The sequence below is a fragment of the Ipomoea triloba genome, chromosome 14 (genome assembly GCF_003576645.1).
Source record: "Ipomoea triloba cultivar NCNSP0323 chromosome 14, ASM357664v1".
Lineage (NCBI taxonomy): Eukaryota > Viridiplantae > Streptophyta > Magnoliopsida > Solanales > Convolvulaceae > Ipomoea > Ipomoea triloba.
Window position 1 is genome coordinate 16,168,682 of NC_044929.1, and position 11,556 is coordinate 16,180,237.

Sequence of the window (11,556 nt, forward strand, 5' to 3'; positions counted from 1 at the left end):
TTGGGCAATTGGCCGATTTAATTGGACAATTTAATTAATCCAAATAAATCAATAATTAGCCCGATTACATCAGAATGAAGCTCAAAACATACGAATCAGCCCATTTGTCAGCTTCAATATTTCTGTGTCTACATCAACAAATTAAATCGAAGGATTTTAATTTATTTTTTAAATCTTATATGAAGAAGAGGCTAGTTCTACTACAGTAACAAGTGGAAAAAACTCCCTCCAGGTACTCTCAAGGAATGATCTCAAAAATAGAAGGACAGGGATTGGCTACAACATTAGAGACTCTGAGTGTGTGGCCACGCTGGAGAAGTAGTGGGAGGGCTCATATCACCCCAAAATAGCGAAAGCAATCACGATCAGAGAAACATTGAAATGGACTAAATTGCTAGGCTTCTAATACATTCTTGTGGAATCAGAAGCAATACTTGTTATTAATGGACTGAATGATCTCTCTTGTATTTCCTTGGCATTAGCTTTATGTTTGTTAAACGATCCGCGAATAAGATTACCCATATGTTAGCTAGGGAAGCCATGTTCATTCCCGATCATAAGGAATGGAGGAACGTCCCTCCTTCCACTCTTCTTACTGTTCTTGTTGAGGATCTTAATTAATGAAGTTGTTTATTTTCAAAAAAAAAAAAAAAAACCTTCCCCATTAGTTTAATTTTTTACAAATTTCAAGAATGACAATGCTGAGGTGAAAGAGAGAAGGGGAAGAAAGAGAAAGTTTGGAATGCTCCTACAAATCATAGATTTTTATCAAAATAGTGAAACCCACGCAAAATTTATGAACATCCAATATGTTTTACTTTTTTCTTTTTCTTTTTTTCATATTTTTTTTTTCTCTTTTCCCTTCCCTCTCTTCTCTTTTCTAATCACACCTATAAAATCCCATCAAAAACCTCAACTATTAAGAAAGGGCTAATAAAGACTGCAACCAATAGAGTTATTTGGGATGTTGATGTAGAATGGCAGAGGCAGATATAACTGTAGAAAACCCGAGTTCATAGTACTCCAATTGATGATAAAACGAAAAGCTACGCCACTAATTAATTATCAATCCCTTTCAAAAGTGTTATACAACGTCCAGGAGTAGCACGCACAGCATCTACTTATCAGAAGATGATGAGGAAATTCTCTCTTTTGCACTGCTTCATCAGATGCCATTAAAACTCAGTACACACGAGCATCTGAAATTGGAACAACTCACACTGCATAATGATAACATTAGATTTCTGCATCATTTGCAGAAGGTAACACAGTGAGCTTGAGATTGAGAAGAAATGCAACCGAATAACGTGAAAAGCCTATCGCCTTCGCATCCCACGTCCACGACCCCGAGAAGCAAATCCGCCTCTTCCGCCCATAGCACCTGCAGCAGCAGCTCCCTGGGCACTCTCAGACTGCATGTCACAAATAGAAGAGCAAATTGTAACACAAACAATAGAATAGAAAAGTCTGCATTGCATTTAATGCCGCCTATCTAACACAACATTATGAAATCCTAATTTGTATTTCATGTAAAATGTGTACCCACATATTACACACAAATTGCACATGCACGAAACAAATCAACATCTTCGAATAAGCACATATACACTTTATTTTCCTTTTTATTTTATCAGTTTGCACAAGGGACTTGAGATAGGGATGGCAATTTCAATCCGCCCCATGGATATCCACCCCGCATGGGTTGGGTTTTTTTTTTTTTTTTTTTTTTGTGTGATGGGTGGATCGGGGGTGGGTCTTAAAAAAGTAAACCCACGGTGGGTCGGGTTGGATTCGAGTTCTATGTACAAAACCCGCCTAGAACCCTACCCGACCCACCATGTGTGTGTATGTATATATATAATATAGTAAAATAAGTACTAGTATGTAGTTTATTATAAAAGTTTCTATAACTTTTTACTACTTTATATGAGTTAATTTCATTTTTGGTCCTAGATTTATAGGTGGCAGTCCACTTTTAGTCCTTTTTTTTTCAAAACATCTTCTTTTGGTCCTAATATTATTGTGACATGACCATTTTTGGTCCTCTATCAACAAAATAGCTTCAATATCGTTAAATACAAAGACATTTCGATCTTCAATTATGAATTTTTTTTAAAAGATAAACATAAAAAATATAACGAGTCAACAGACTTTGTATTAAAAAGATCGAAATGTCCTTGTATTTAACGACATTTCAACGATTTTGTTGATGGAGGACCAAAAACGGTCATGCCATAATAATACTAGGACCAAAAAGGGATATTTTAATAAAAAGGGACTAAAAGTGGACGGTCGCCTATAAATCTAGGACCAAAAATGGAATTAACTCATTTTTATATTTAAACTACTAAGTTTATTTTTAAAAATTAACAATTTAGCTAATATATTTGGATATTTTTATTATTTTTTGTTTTAGTATAACTAATGATTTTTTTTATTTATTATGTTTAAGTAATTTAAATATTAATTTCTAAAAAAAAATTAACAAGATGATAAGTGGTGGGTACCCTTAGTGGGCAATGCCACTGGGCACCCGCATCCGGTGGGGTGGGGGTGGGTTTTGAAAAAGTTCACCCGATGCGGGTTGAGGGTGGGGGTGGGTGGAGAAAATATAAGGTGGTCGGGTGATGGATGTAGCCCTCCCCGACCCATTGCCATCCTTAACTTGAGATGAATAGTTTCCCTACAAATTAAGTATATTTAGTAGATATTACGCTAGTGCAATAAAGAAAAAGGACAAACCTAAGTATACTCCAAATAGTCCAAAATATATCATACTTCCCAATTTCCATGTGCTACACCTATTACCAATAGTAGAGCCTAGTTACAAGGGGGCATTTACAGATAGCTCAATATACCTTGGGGTTCTTCACTGTTTCATCCACGCTAAGGATAAGGCAACATGCTTCAGTAGCAGCATTAATGGCATTTATCTGTGAAAACTCGTACAACTTTAGACGATAACTAGAAAACAATGCGCAAATAGTTACTAGCAAATGTCGATGTACCTTCACAACTGATGGTTCCCAGACAAAATTAGCAAATGAATTTGCTATGCCACCGGTATTAATATCCACCCCATAAGGTGCGCCCTCACCTGTTTAATGATCTTGTGGCATCAGTAACAAACACTTCTAAAAGTAGGGCAGAACATTTAAATATTAATTTCAATATAAATACCTCACAAAAAGATATTATAAGTTATAACAACTAAATAAAAGTAGCCTCACCTGAAGGAAGAGCATGTTTTTGTCTGAGTTTGTTCAGCACATCAGTTGCATCAAAACCAGCATTATCACACAATTGCCGAGGAATAATCTGCAGCACATAATTAACATTTTCAGCAACAATAATGAGTTCTCATAATATGAAAAGAAAAGTACATGTTTCCAGAAAACTCAGCAGCAAAAGCATCAGATGGTACCCTAATCAAATACGTAGTATTACTCAGATCTTACACAGAACAAGCTAGCAAGTAAGAAGCCTAACAACCATAAAACTTTTAAATGACATTAACAGCAGAAGTACATACTCACGATTATAATATGCCAACTGGCAACTGCAAATTTATACGCTGCTTTTTTCATTGCAATTGGACCAACTTCAAGCCAGCAAGGAAGAAACAGTAGGAGAGAGTTGGGGAGGGGTAGTTGTACAACTAAACCAATGATAATCATATTAACTTAATAGTAAGCGAATTAACATCCTCAGTGATTACATTAGCCATCGGCACATGCACATTATAACAGAACTCCTAAACAATACTGCACTTTGATTTTGATTAGGACATAATGTACCTCAAGGGCTTTGGCATATGAGTTTATAAAGAGCTGAGACTTCCCCTTTATTGTGCGTGAATGCTGCCTCAAATATCGGCTAATCTCCATCTGTAGCCAATGGTATATCCAATTATCCAGTTATGAAGATCAAAAACATATTTAACTAATAAATGGTGCTAAGATCTTACATCTATAGCACCGCCACCAGCAACAACAGTAGAATTTTTTACAGCTCTTCTAACAATCATAATTGCATCATGCAGGCTTCTCTCAGCTTCTTCAATGAACTAAATAACATTCCAAGAAAACAAATTAGAGCCAATAAATAATAAAACAGCTCCTCTTTTAGCTTCTCAGACTCATTGTTTTTGCTATAAGTAAATTACTCCAATAATCCAATGCTTAGCCATCATGAAATCTAGAGCCATCTTAAACTCTAATATCATTACTGCTATTTTACTAATGCTTAGCACCTTTTAAGTAAAATTAGATATTACAGAACTGTGTTAAGGAATCTGATCGATTCCAGCTTTAAGATTGAACACTAGAAGATCTAATTTTATCTAACAGAAGACAGGCACTAAGAAAAAATATTAAAAATTCTATTTACCACAAAATTTAGGTCCTAAAGTTTTTTGAAAGACTAAGAATAGAACTTAAAAATTCAATGGGGTACAAGCGCATTGTAGTCATTTGTTCAAGCAAAAACTGGATAAGTGTTGCATGCTAAAAGAGGAGTTTAGGTATCAACACCCTAAAACAAATGTAGTATGCAACAATCAAGCACACCTGTTCTGCTCCACCACGAAGCACAATAGTGGCTGTCTTTCCAGATGGACATCCACTAAATATGTTGAACCGCTCATTTCCTACTTGCTTCTCCTCAAAATGCTCACATGTTCCAAGAACCTATCTCCACAAAGAATCAAAGTTGAATGAAAACATACTATAGAATCCTAGCAATTCCAAAACGTAGTAACTTTGAATCTCCTTCATCTCTGTTAAACATATGGGTGACAAAAGCAAAGCAAAAAAACCTCATCAATAACGTTGTTCACAGTTGTCTGTACTGTTCCACCAGTAGCAGCAGTCACTCGCTGCAGATCCTCCTCAGTAACACGACCAGCACAGAATATATCTCGATCTGCAAAATACTGGCAATGCAAAAGGTTTCAAATATCTATCAATGTCTCTTCAGGATGAAATTTCTAACTGATCACTGAACTGACTTACTGAAAAGTTTTAAAGTTTCTACCAACCTGTGTAGCTAGATCCCCAATAGCAAGTCGAGACAAAACAACTTTTGCCCCACTTTTGACACATTTATCCAGCTTTTCATAAATGATATTCCATTCTGCATCAACAATTGATTGATACTGTGATGGATCTGAAAGCCTGATATTGACATGGTTAGGCAAGGTTTCAAAACATGCAACTTACAACAAAATGAATTGAGAAATATGACATAAATTTCCTAGAATAGTTCAATGTAAGAAGCATTCATCATACCTTATCTCTGCATTTTCTTTCTCTGACTTCAGCTCCAATTCTATGTTCAGTAAGAGTATCTTGGGATGGATAAACTTCTTAGGTTGCTGTTCAAAACCAGCATAGGAAAAAGTCTTCTTGAAGGCAACACCGTTTACAAGGAAAGAATCCCGCATGGTACCTCCAGCAACCTACAAAGTTAAAGAAAATTAGCAAATGTAAACATGCATCAGTAAGCGCTGAGGAGTTAAAGAGATACCCAGAAGTAAATGAATGTAGATTGCGGTTTAGGACTAAGTAAAACAGAACTTTTAACATTATTTGTAAACTGAAAGTGAAAATTCAAGAAAAAAATTTAGGTGCACCATAAAATTATATGATATTTATTTAAATGTAGATCTGATTTCAAATTCCAGATTTCCAGAATAATAAAGACTCAATATTACTCAACAACCTATATATGATACATCAACAATACGCATACTGACATAAGCAACTAAGTATCTGATGCAAATAAATTTGGATCTCTTCAAATTAGATCACGAAATAATCAATTTTGACCAGCAAGAATAACCTTCTTTTGAATTATGACTAGAGGCCTGATGATACATTAGTATAGAAACCCAATTTATCTCAAGCAATGAAAAAGAGTAAACATAAGCACTGAAAGGCATTCACACTCCTAGTACATGAGTACATCAACAAATATATCAAAGTATCTGCTCTGGAGTAACTTTAAGAAAAATACATATTTATGTATATATAATTATTATATTCTATAGGAATCTATGAAGGCAACCATCAAAGTAAATTATTTATGTATATAAAGTACTATATTCTGTATGGATCCGTGAAGGCAACTGTCAAAGTCGACTGAAGTAGGCAAATTCCAGAAAATCTCAAATTTGCATGTATACCTTCTTAATGCCAATCATATTCAGCCTGTCATCATCTCCAATTGAAAGGACAGCATCAACAACCATGGATGCAAAAAAATCCTTTTCCCCACCAATAAGTTTTGATGAGAGTGTTGTAGCTGCACACTTAGCAAGCAGACTTCTCTTTTCTTCCATGCTTTTACCCTCTATGCTAACAGCCAATTCTTTTACCTTCTCAATTGCCTATCATAGAATAAAAGAAATTAGAAATCTGTACGACAGGTATCACAGCCTGCAAAAAACAACCCCATCCCACCCCTGGAAAAAAGGGAAGGAATAAAACAGAAGGGGAAAGAAAAATACCAAATTGCATGCAGTTCGATAACTACGAATCAAGTTTTGAGGGTGCACTCCATCTTCAATGTAAGGCTTGGCTTCCTTCAGAAACTCTCCAGCAAGCAGAACAACAGTGGTTGTCCCGTCACCAACCTGCAGGATAATATATTTGGTCAAGGAGGACAGTTACTAAACAGGATGGGCATGACAAATGGCAATTAAAGGCACTGAAATTTCAATAAAAATGTTGCATCTACAAGTTACCTAGCATATTTTGATGAACTATTAATTGCTTTATTGCTAAACAGCAGCCCAACATAGACCCACCAAATGCATTTGGCAAAAGAGGAACTATATAGTGGAAAAACTATTTCACTGCTTAACCAAACAAAATGTAACAAAATGTGCACCCCCAAGTTCATTTCATTGCAAGCAAAGAAGCTATTACTCTATTAGTAATATTGTGAAGAAGTCCAATCTATAGTCTCCCCATCCAAACTAGATGCTCTAACTTCTTACTTCTCTAAGACATAAAACTTTTTTCTCCTATAACAAAATCATTTGTCCAATGCTACTTCCACCTATCTTAAAGCAGAAACCTTATGATGTTCAAATAGTCAAATCTAGGTACCACTCGTGTGCCTATGGAACATTAAATTCATCAAAAATTTATTTAGAAAAAAAGAAGAAAGCACATCATACAATACCTCAGAGTCCTGGGACTTGGCAATGTCAACAAGAATTTTGGCAGCAGGGTGAACAATGTCAAGAAGCTTCATTATAGTGGCACCGTCATTGGAAATGGTGGTGTTTCCCTTATCATCATGAATCAACTTGTCCATACCCCTTGGACCGAGCGTAGTCCTTACAACATCCGCAACAGCCATACACGCATTTATGTTGCTCACCAACTGTGCCTTCCCTTGAGAAGTATCTGTCCCTTCCTTAAGCAATATGATTTGTGGTTGCTACTCAAAAAACAATCGGAGTAAGTTGAAAAACAACAAATAGCATTCAATATAGTCAAAGTTTTCTCACCACCAGTTAATTCGCTCTTCTCCAGCCACATTTCAATGCAGAAATCTAAATTATTAACCTTACCCGAGCACACACGAAGTAAAACACCACTTACAATCAGATTTTACTTGCATAGAATAGCGCAATCTTCAACATAGACACTCAGCATTCAATAATTTCTATATTACGGGAGTATATTCTTTTCATTTTCTCAGATGTTCTGATGAAGCAGAAAAATTCTTCCGTCCGACCTGATCTCGGTTACTCTATAACAAGCATGTCCGCTATATACTATAAATCAGTCAGAAAGAGAGATCAAACTTACCAACATGGCCGCCATTGTTGCCCCCGACTTTGCAGATCGGACGATGTAGTGACTCAGTTAGTCAGTGGTTGGCGGAGAGAGTATCAGAGAAGGAAGCAGTATGAAAATGCCTGCAGTTTAGGGTTTTTCGGTTGGACTAGGGGTTATGTATTTTCTAGTTCATTTCTCTTGCATGAAGGCTTAACTTTGCAAATTATGAAAAGGAAAATGTCATTCAATGAGCTGTGGCACGCTATCATAAATATTCGGGATAAATATCAAATAAGTCATTCAATTTTTTTAATAAAAGTATAATTAAACTAGCAAATTTTAAAAAATTTTAAATTAGTCGTTAAACTTAGAAAATGATGCAATTAATTATTATTATTATTAGTTATAATGCGCACATTGTGCAATTAAATTAATGTCCAGCGTACGTGAATCTCATCTTGGGTGACAAACATGACAATGAAAAAAGACTCATATGAACTATGATATGCAGTTCAGCCCGATAGAGATATTGTCAATGGTAGAAGAATGGCTATGAAGATATTATCAATGGATAGAAGAATTGAAATAGATACTCATGTGATTTGCAAGACTATTTAACTAGTGTCAGTATTGGGTACGTTTGACCAAATCATTAAAGAAGCTTTAAGTTCGTTCAAAGAATTCAGCTTCAAATTTGTGAAACAGTAAGAGTCGTAGGGTTGACCATTTGTAATTTCCCTCCAATAGTTCACGGCATCCCTGTCATTATCAAAATCAGTCTTGAAATCCCTAAAATAAGGCATAGATACCTCAATCTCGTCGTGAAAACCTAGAGCCACTGTCATATCATTAACGGACACATGATAGTGATTGCCAAATAAAGAAAACTTGATAGACTGCCTCGCGTCGTTAGCCTCGCGCCTAATGTCGAGCGTGGCTATGAACTCATAAGTGATCGGCGAATAAGTCGGACCTCTCCATTCGAAGAGTCTGCCTAACTGGGGGTGCCTCAACAGTCGAAATACATCTTCCTGGCATCCAAACTCCTGTAGCATGTTTGGCTCAAAGAATCTCCCCTCACTCAATCTTTTCTCACGGTAGACATCCACCAAGGCACGCCCAGTTGCTGTTAAGTTTCTTAGCGGTCTGGTGCCTAATTCTTGGGGAACAGGTGGGACGTCTGCTTGCTGTTGATGTCTGGGGGGTTGGACTCTTGTCCTAAGTCGACTAGATTCAGCATGGTCGTGTTTAGTCTTTTTCGCCATTTCTTTTCGTCTTCCCATCCTACAAAATTTAGAGAATTAACGATAATCCTTAAAAATAATTGGTTTGTTCCAGTCATCTTCCAATATTACACCAATGATTTGAAGCTAAAATTTCTTGTCACAATACAAGGAAATTCGAAAATAGGGAGTAGAGATTTTTCAAAATTTTTTTCATAGTTTCCCCTATAATTTGATCAAATTCCATCATAAAAATATTGACAATACAATTCCATTATCACACACATGCCCAATTTCAAGATAAAACAATTCAATTCAAGACTCAATTAAAAGGTCAATATAGAAGTCAACAATTTCAAAAAGTCAACTTCATCTTCTTCCCCAAATTCAAGAATTAGGGTTGAAAATTGAAAATTCAATTTCAACAATGTAGCATGTGTAACATCAAATTGATGATATATAATGGTTCTAAAACAAGTTTGCATATCAATTTAACCATAAATTTCATAATATTAACAAGAAATCAAGCAAACCCATATGCATAACAATGGTGTTCATACTAAAGCTCAAAATTTGAATTCAATCTATCAATGCAATCACAAACAATGGAAGAAAACATTAAAAGATACTTCTATGATGCTTCCTTAACCAATATAAACAATCAAATCATTCAAAACATTGCAAGCATTGTAGGATAAATTTTTCATCACTATATTCTTCAAAACACCACAAATAACCTTAAAAATAGATAAAGAAGATGTTTTTACCTTGTTGGTGATGTTTTCAACCTTGAAAAGTGAAAGATATTAAACTTTGATCAAACCTTGACTTGGGATGTTGTTTTGGCATGGAGAAGAAGACGATTTTTGAGGTTTGGGGATGCAAAAGGCGTGGTTCGGTCGAGGGGGTTTTATTCACGCCCATGTGGCGTCCACGTTGGCTTCACGCATGTTGGGATGCGTGGATGCGTACTGGAAACTGTCCACGTGTCCTACACGCGTGAAGGACACGTGGATGGCCCAGTTCGGGCTTTTCCACTGGTTTTCGGTTTTTTTCTTTCGCCTTTTGTCCGCTTTGACCTTCCCGTAGCATTTTTCGATCTTTAAACCTATAGATTAGTCTCCAAAAACATGTACAAAGTAGAATACTAATGAAAACGTTAAAACAAAACATAAAAACGATCATAAAACAATTTATTAAACCTTAGGTTGCCTCCCAAGCAGCGCCACTTTTTACGTCTCTAGCTAGACGCAATGTGTCCCTCTTTTTTACTCAACCATATTCCTTTGCGGCTGTTTGAAAGCATTTTGGTACCCAAGTATTTTTCCAAATTAACTTCTCGTTTTTCCATTTCGGTTTTGTTTTGGTCCTTGTCTTGACCATTGCTTCCACTCCTTCATCCTTCTCTTCTACTCTTTCTTTTTCTTCCTTCTTGGCTTGTCCATCAAATCTCAAGGCGATTTCGCCTGAGCTTACATCTATACGAGCATGGCAAGTAGCCAAGAATGGTCTACCAAGTATCAAAGAGCCAAAGGGCTCATCTTCTCCCATTTTACAAACTATAAAATCGACAGGCACAAGAAATTTTCCTACTTTCACTAACACATCCTCCGCTAAACCTTCCGGATACCGTGTGGTTCCGTCAGCTATGCGAAGTGTAAGACTCGTCGGTTTTAGACTTGGTAAGTTCATCATTTCAAAAAGACTAGAAGGCATCAAATTAATTGAAGCTCCGAGATCGGTTAGAGCATTCAGAAAATTCATGTCCTTTATAGAACAAGGGATTACCAAAGCTCTTGTGGTCACCCTTCTTTATGGGATAACCCGTAGTCATGTAAGCCGATGACTCTTTACTCAAACAAGCATAATTATCATAATCATCATCCTCAAACAATTCACGGCATTGCTTATCATTAAAGAATTTTCGAATAAAAGCATTAAATGTACCTTTCCTTGCCGTCTCCTTTTCTTTAAAAGTTCTGGCTTTGCTTTGCTGCAACTCATTTTTTTCAATTTGATCACAAAAGGTGATTTTGATTTCCTTTCTTTTCATTGAAATTCCACAAGTGGCGTTTTCGGTTTTTGTATCAAGGTTCGGACTACAAGAGGTAGTCTTTTCTTTTTCCTTCTTTCCTTCCTTGTCGCATTGGCATGTTCCACAAAATATGTCCATCGGGTCGCATCCTTCATGCTTTCCTTCAATTGTTTCTATTGCATTAACTCTCTCCTTGGACATCATCTTGAACATTTGAGATATTTGATTTTCGATTGTCTTGAGAGTGACCTTCGATTCTTGTCCTAGACTCGAGATTTCTTGTCTGATTTCCTGTGTAATCTCTTGCTTTAGATTGACACGATCATTCTTCAATTCCATAATTGTTCTCGAGAGTCTTTCATCCACTTCTCTTATATCGTACCTTCTTTGTTGGGTGTAATCTAGTTGAGAGTTGTACTGGGGTCTAAACTGAGTCATTTGACCTCCATTTCCTTGATTCTGACCATACATAAGTATTCCTTTGTCATTCTGTCCATAGGTAGGT

The 11,556-nt window shown here is 36.2% G+C and overlaps 1 protein-coding gene across 1 annotated transcript; it reads right to left on the reverse strand.

The window, feature by feature from the left end:
• Positions 1-993: 993 nt before the first annotated feature.
• LOC116005265 (T-complex protein 1 subunit eta-like) lies at positions 994-8,004 on the reverse strand. Its single transcript, XM_031245526.1, has 14 exons — positions 7,824-8,004; positions 7,189-7,449; positions 6,509-6,634; positions 6,185-6,388; positions 5,289-5,458; positions 5,039-5,174; positions 4,817-4,933; positions 4,569-4,688; positions 3,968-4,066; positions 3,798-3,887; positions 3,231-3,318; positions 3,009-3,097; positions 2,859-2,933; positions 994-1,412 (listed from the first exon to the last, which is right to left on the reverse strand). Exons 1-14 carry the CDS (start codon positions 7,836-7,838, stop codon positions 1,317-1,319), a joined length of 1,686 nt encoding a protein of 561 aa, XP_031101386.1. The 5' UTR covers positions 7,839-8,004; the 3' UTR covers positions 994-1,316.
• Between the last annotated feature and the right edge of the window lie 3,552 nt (positions 8,005-11,556).

Excerpts from the sequence above, each read along its gene's own strand:
- LOC116005265 (XM_031245526.1), bottom strand. Across the intron at positions 6,389-6,508 it reads ATCGAACTGCATGCAATTTG|GCAATTGAGAAGGTAAAAGA; the intron begins GTATTTTTCTTT and ends ATTCTATGATAG. Across the intron at positions 3,098-3,230 it reads AAAACATGCTCTTCCTTCAG|GTGAGGGCGCACCTTATGGG; the intron begins GTGAGGCTACTT and ends ATCATTAAACAG.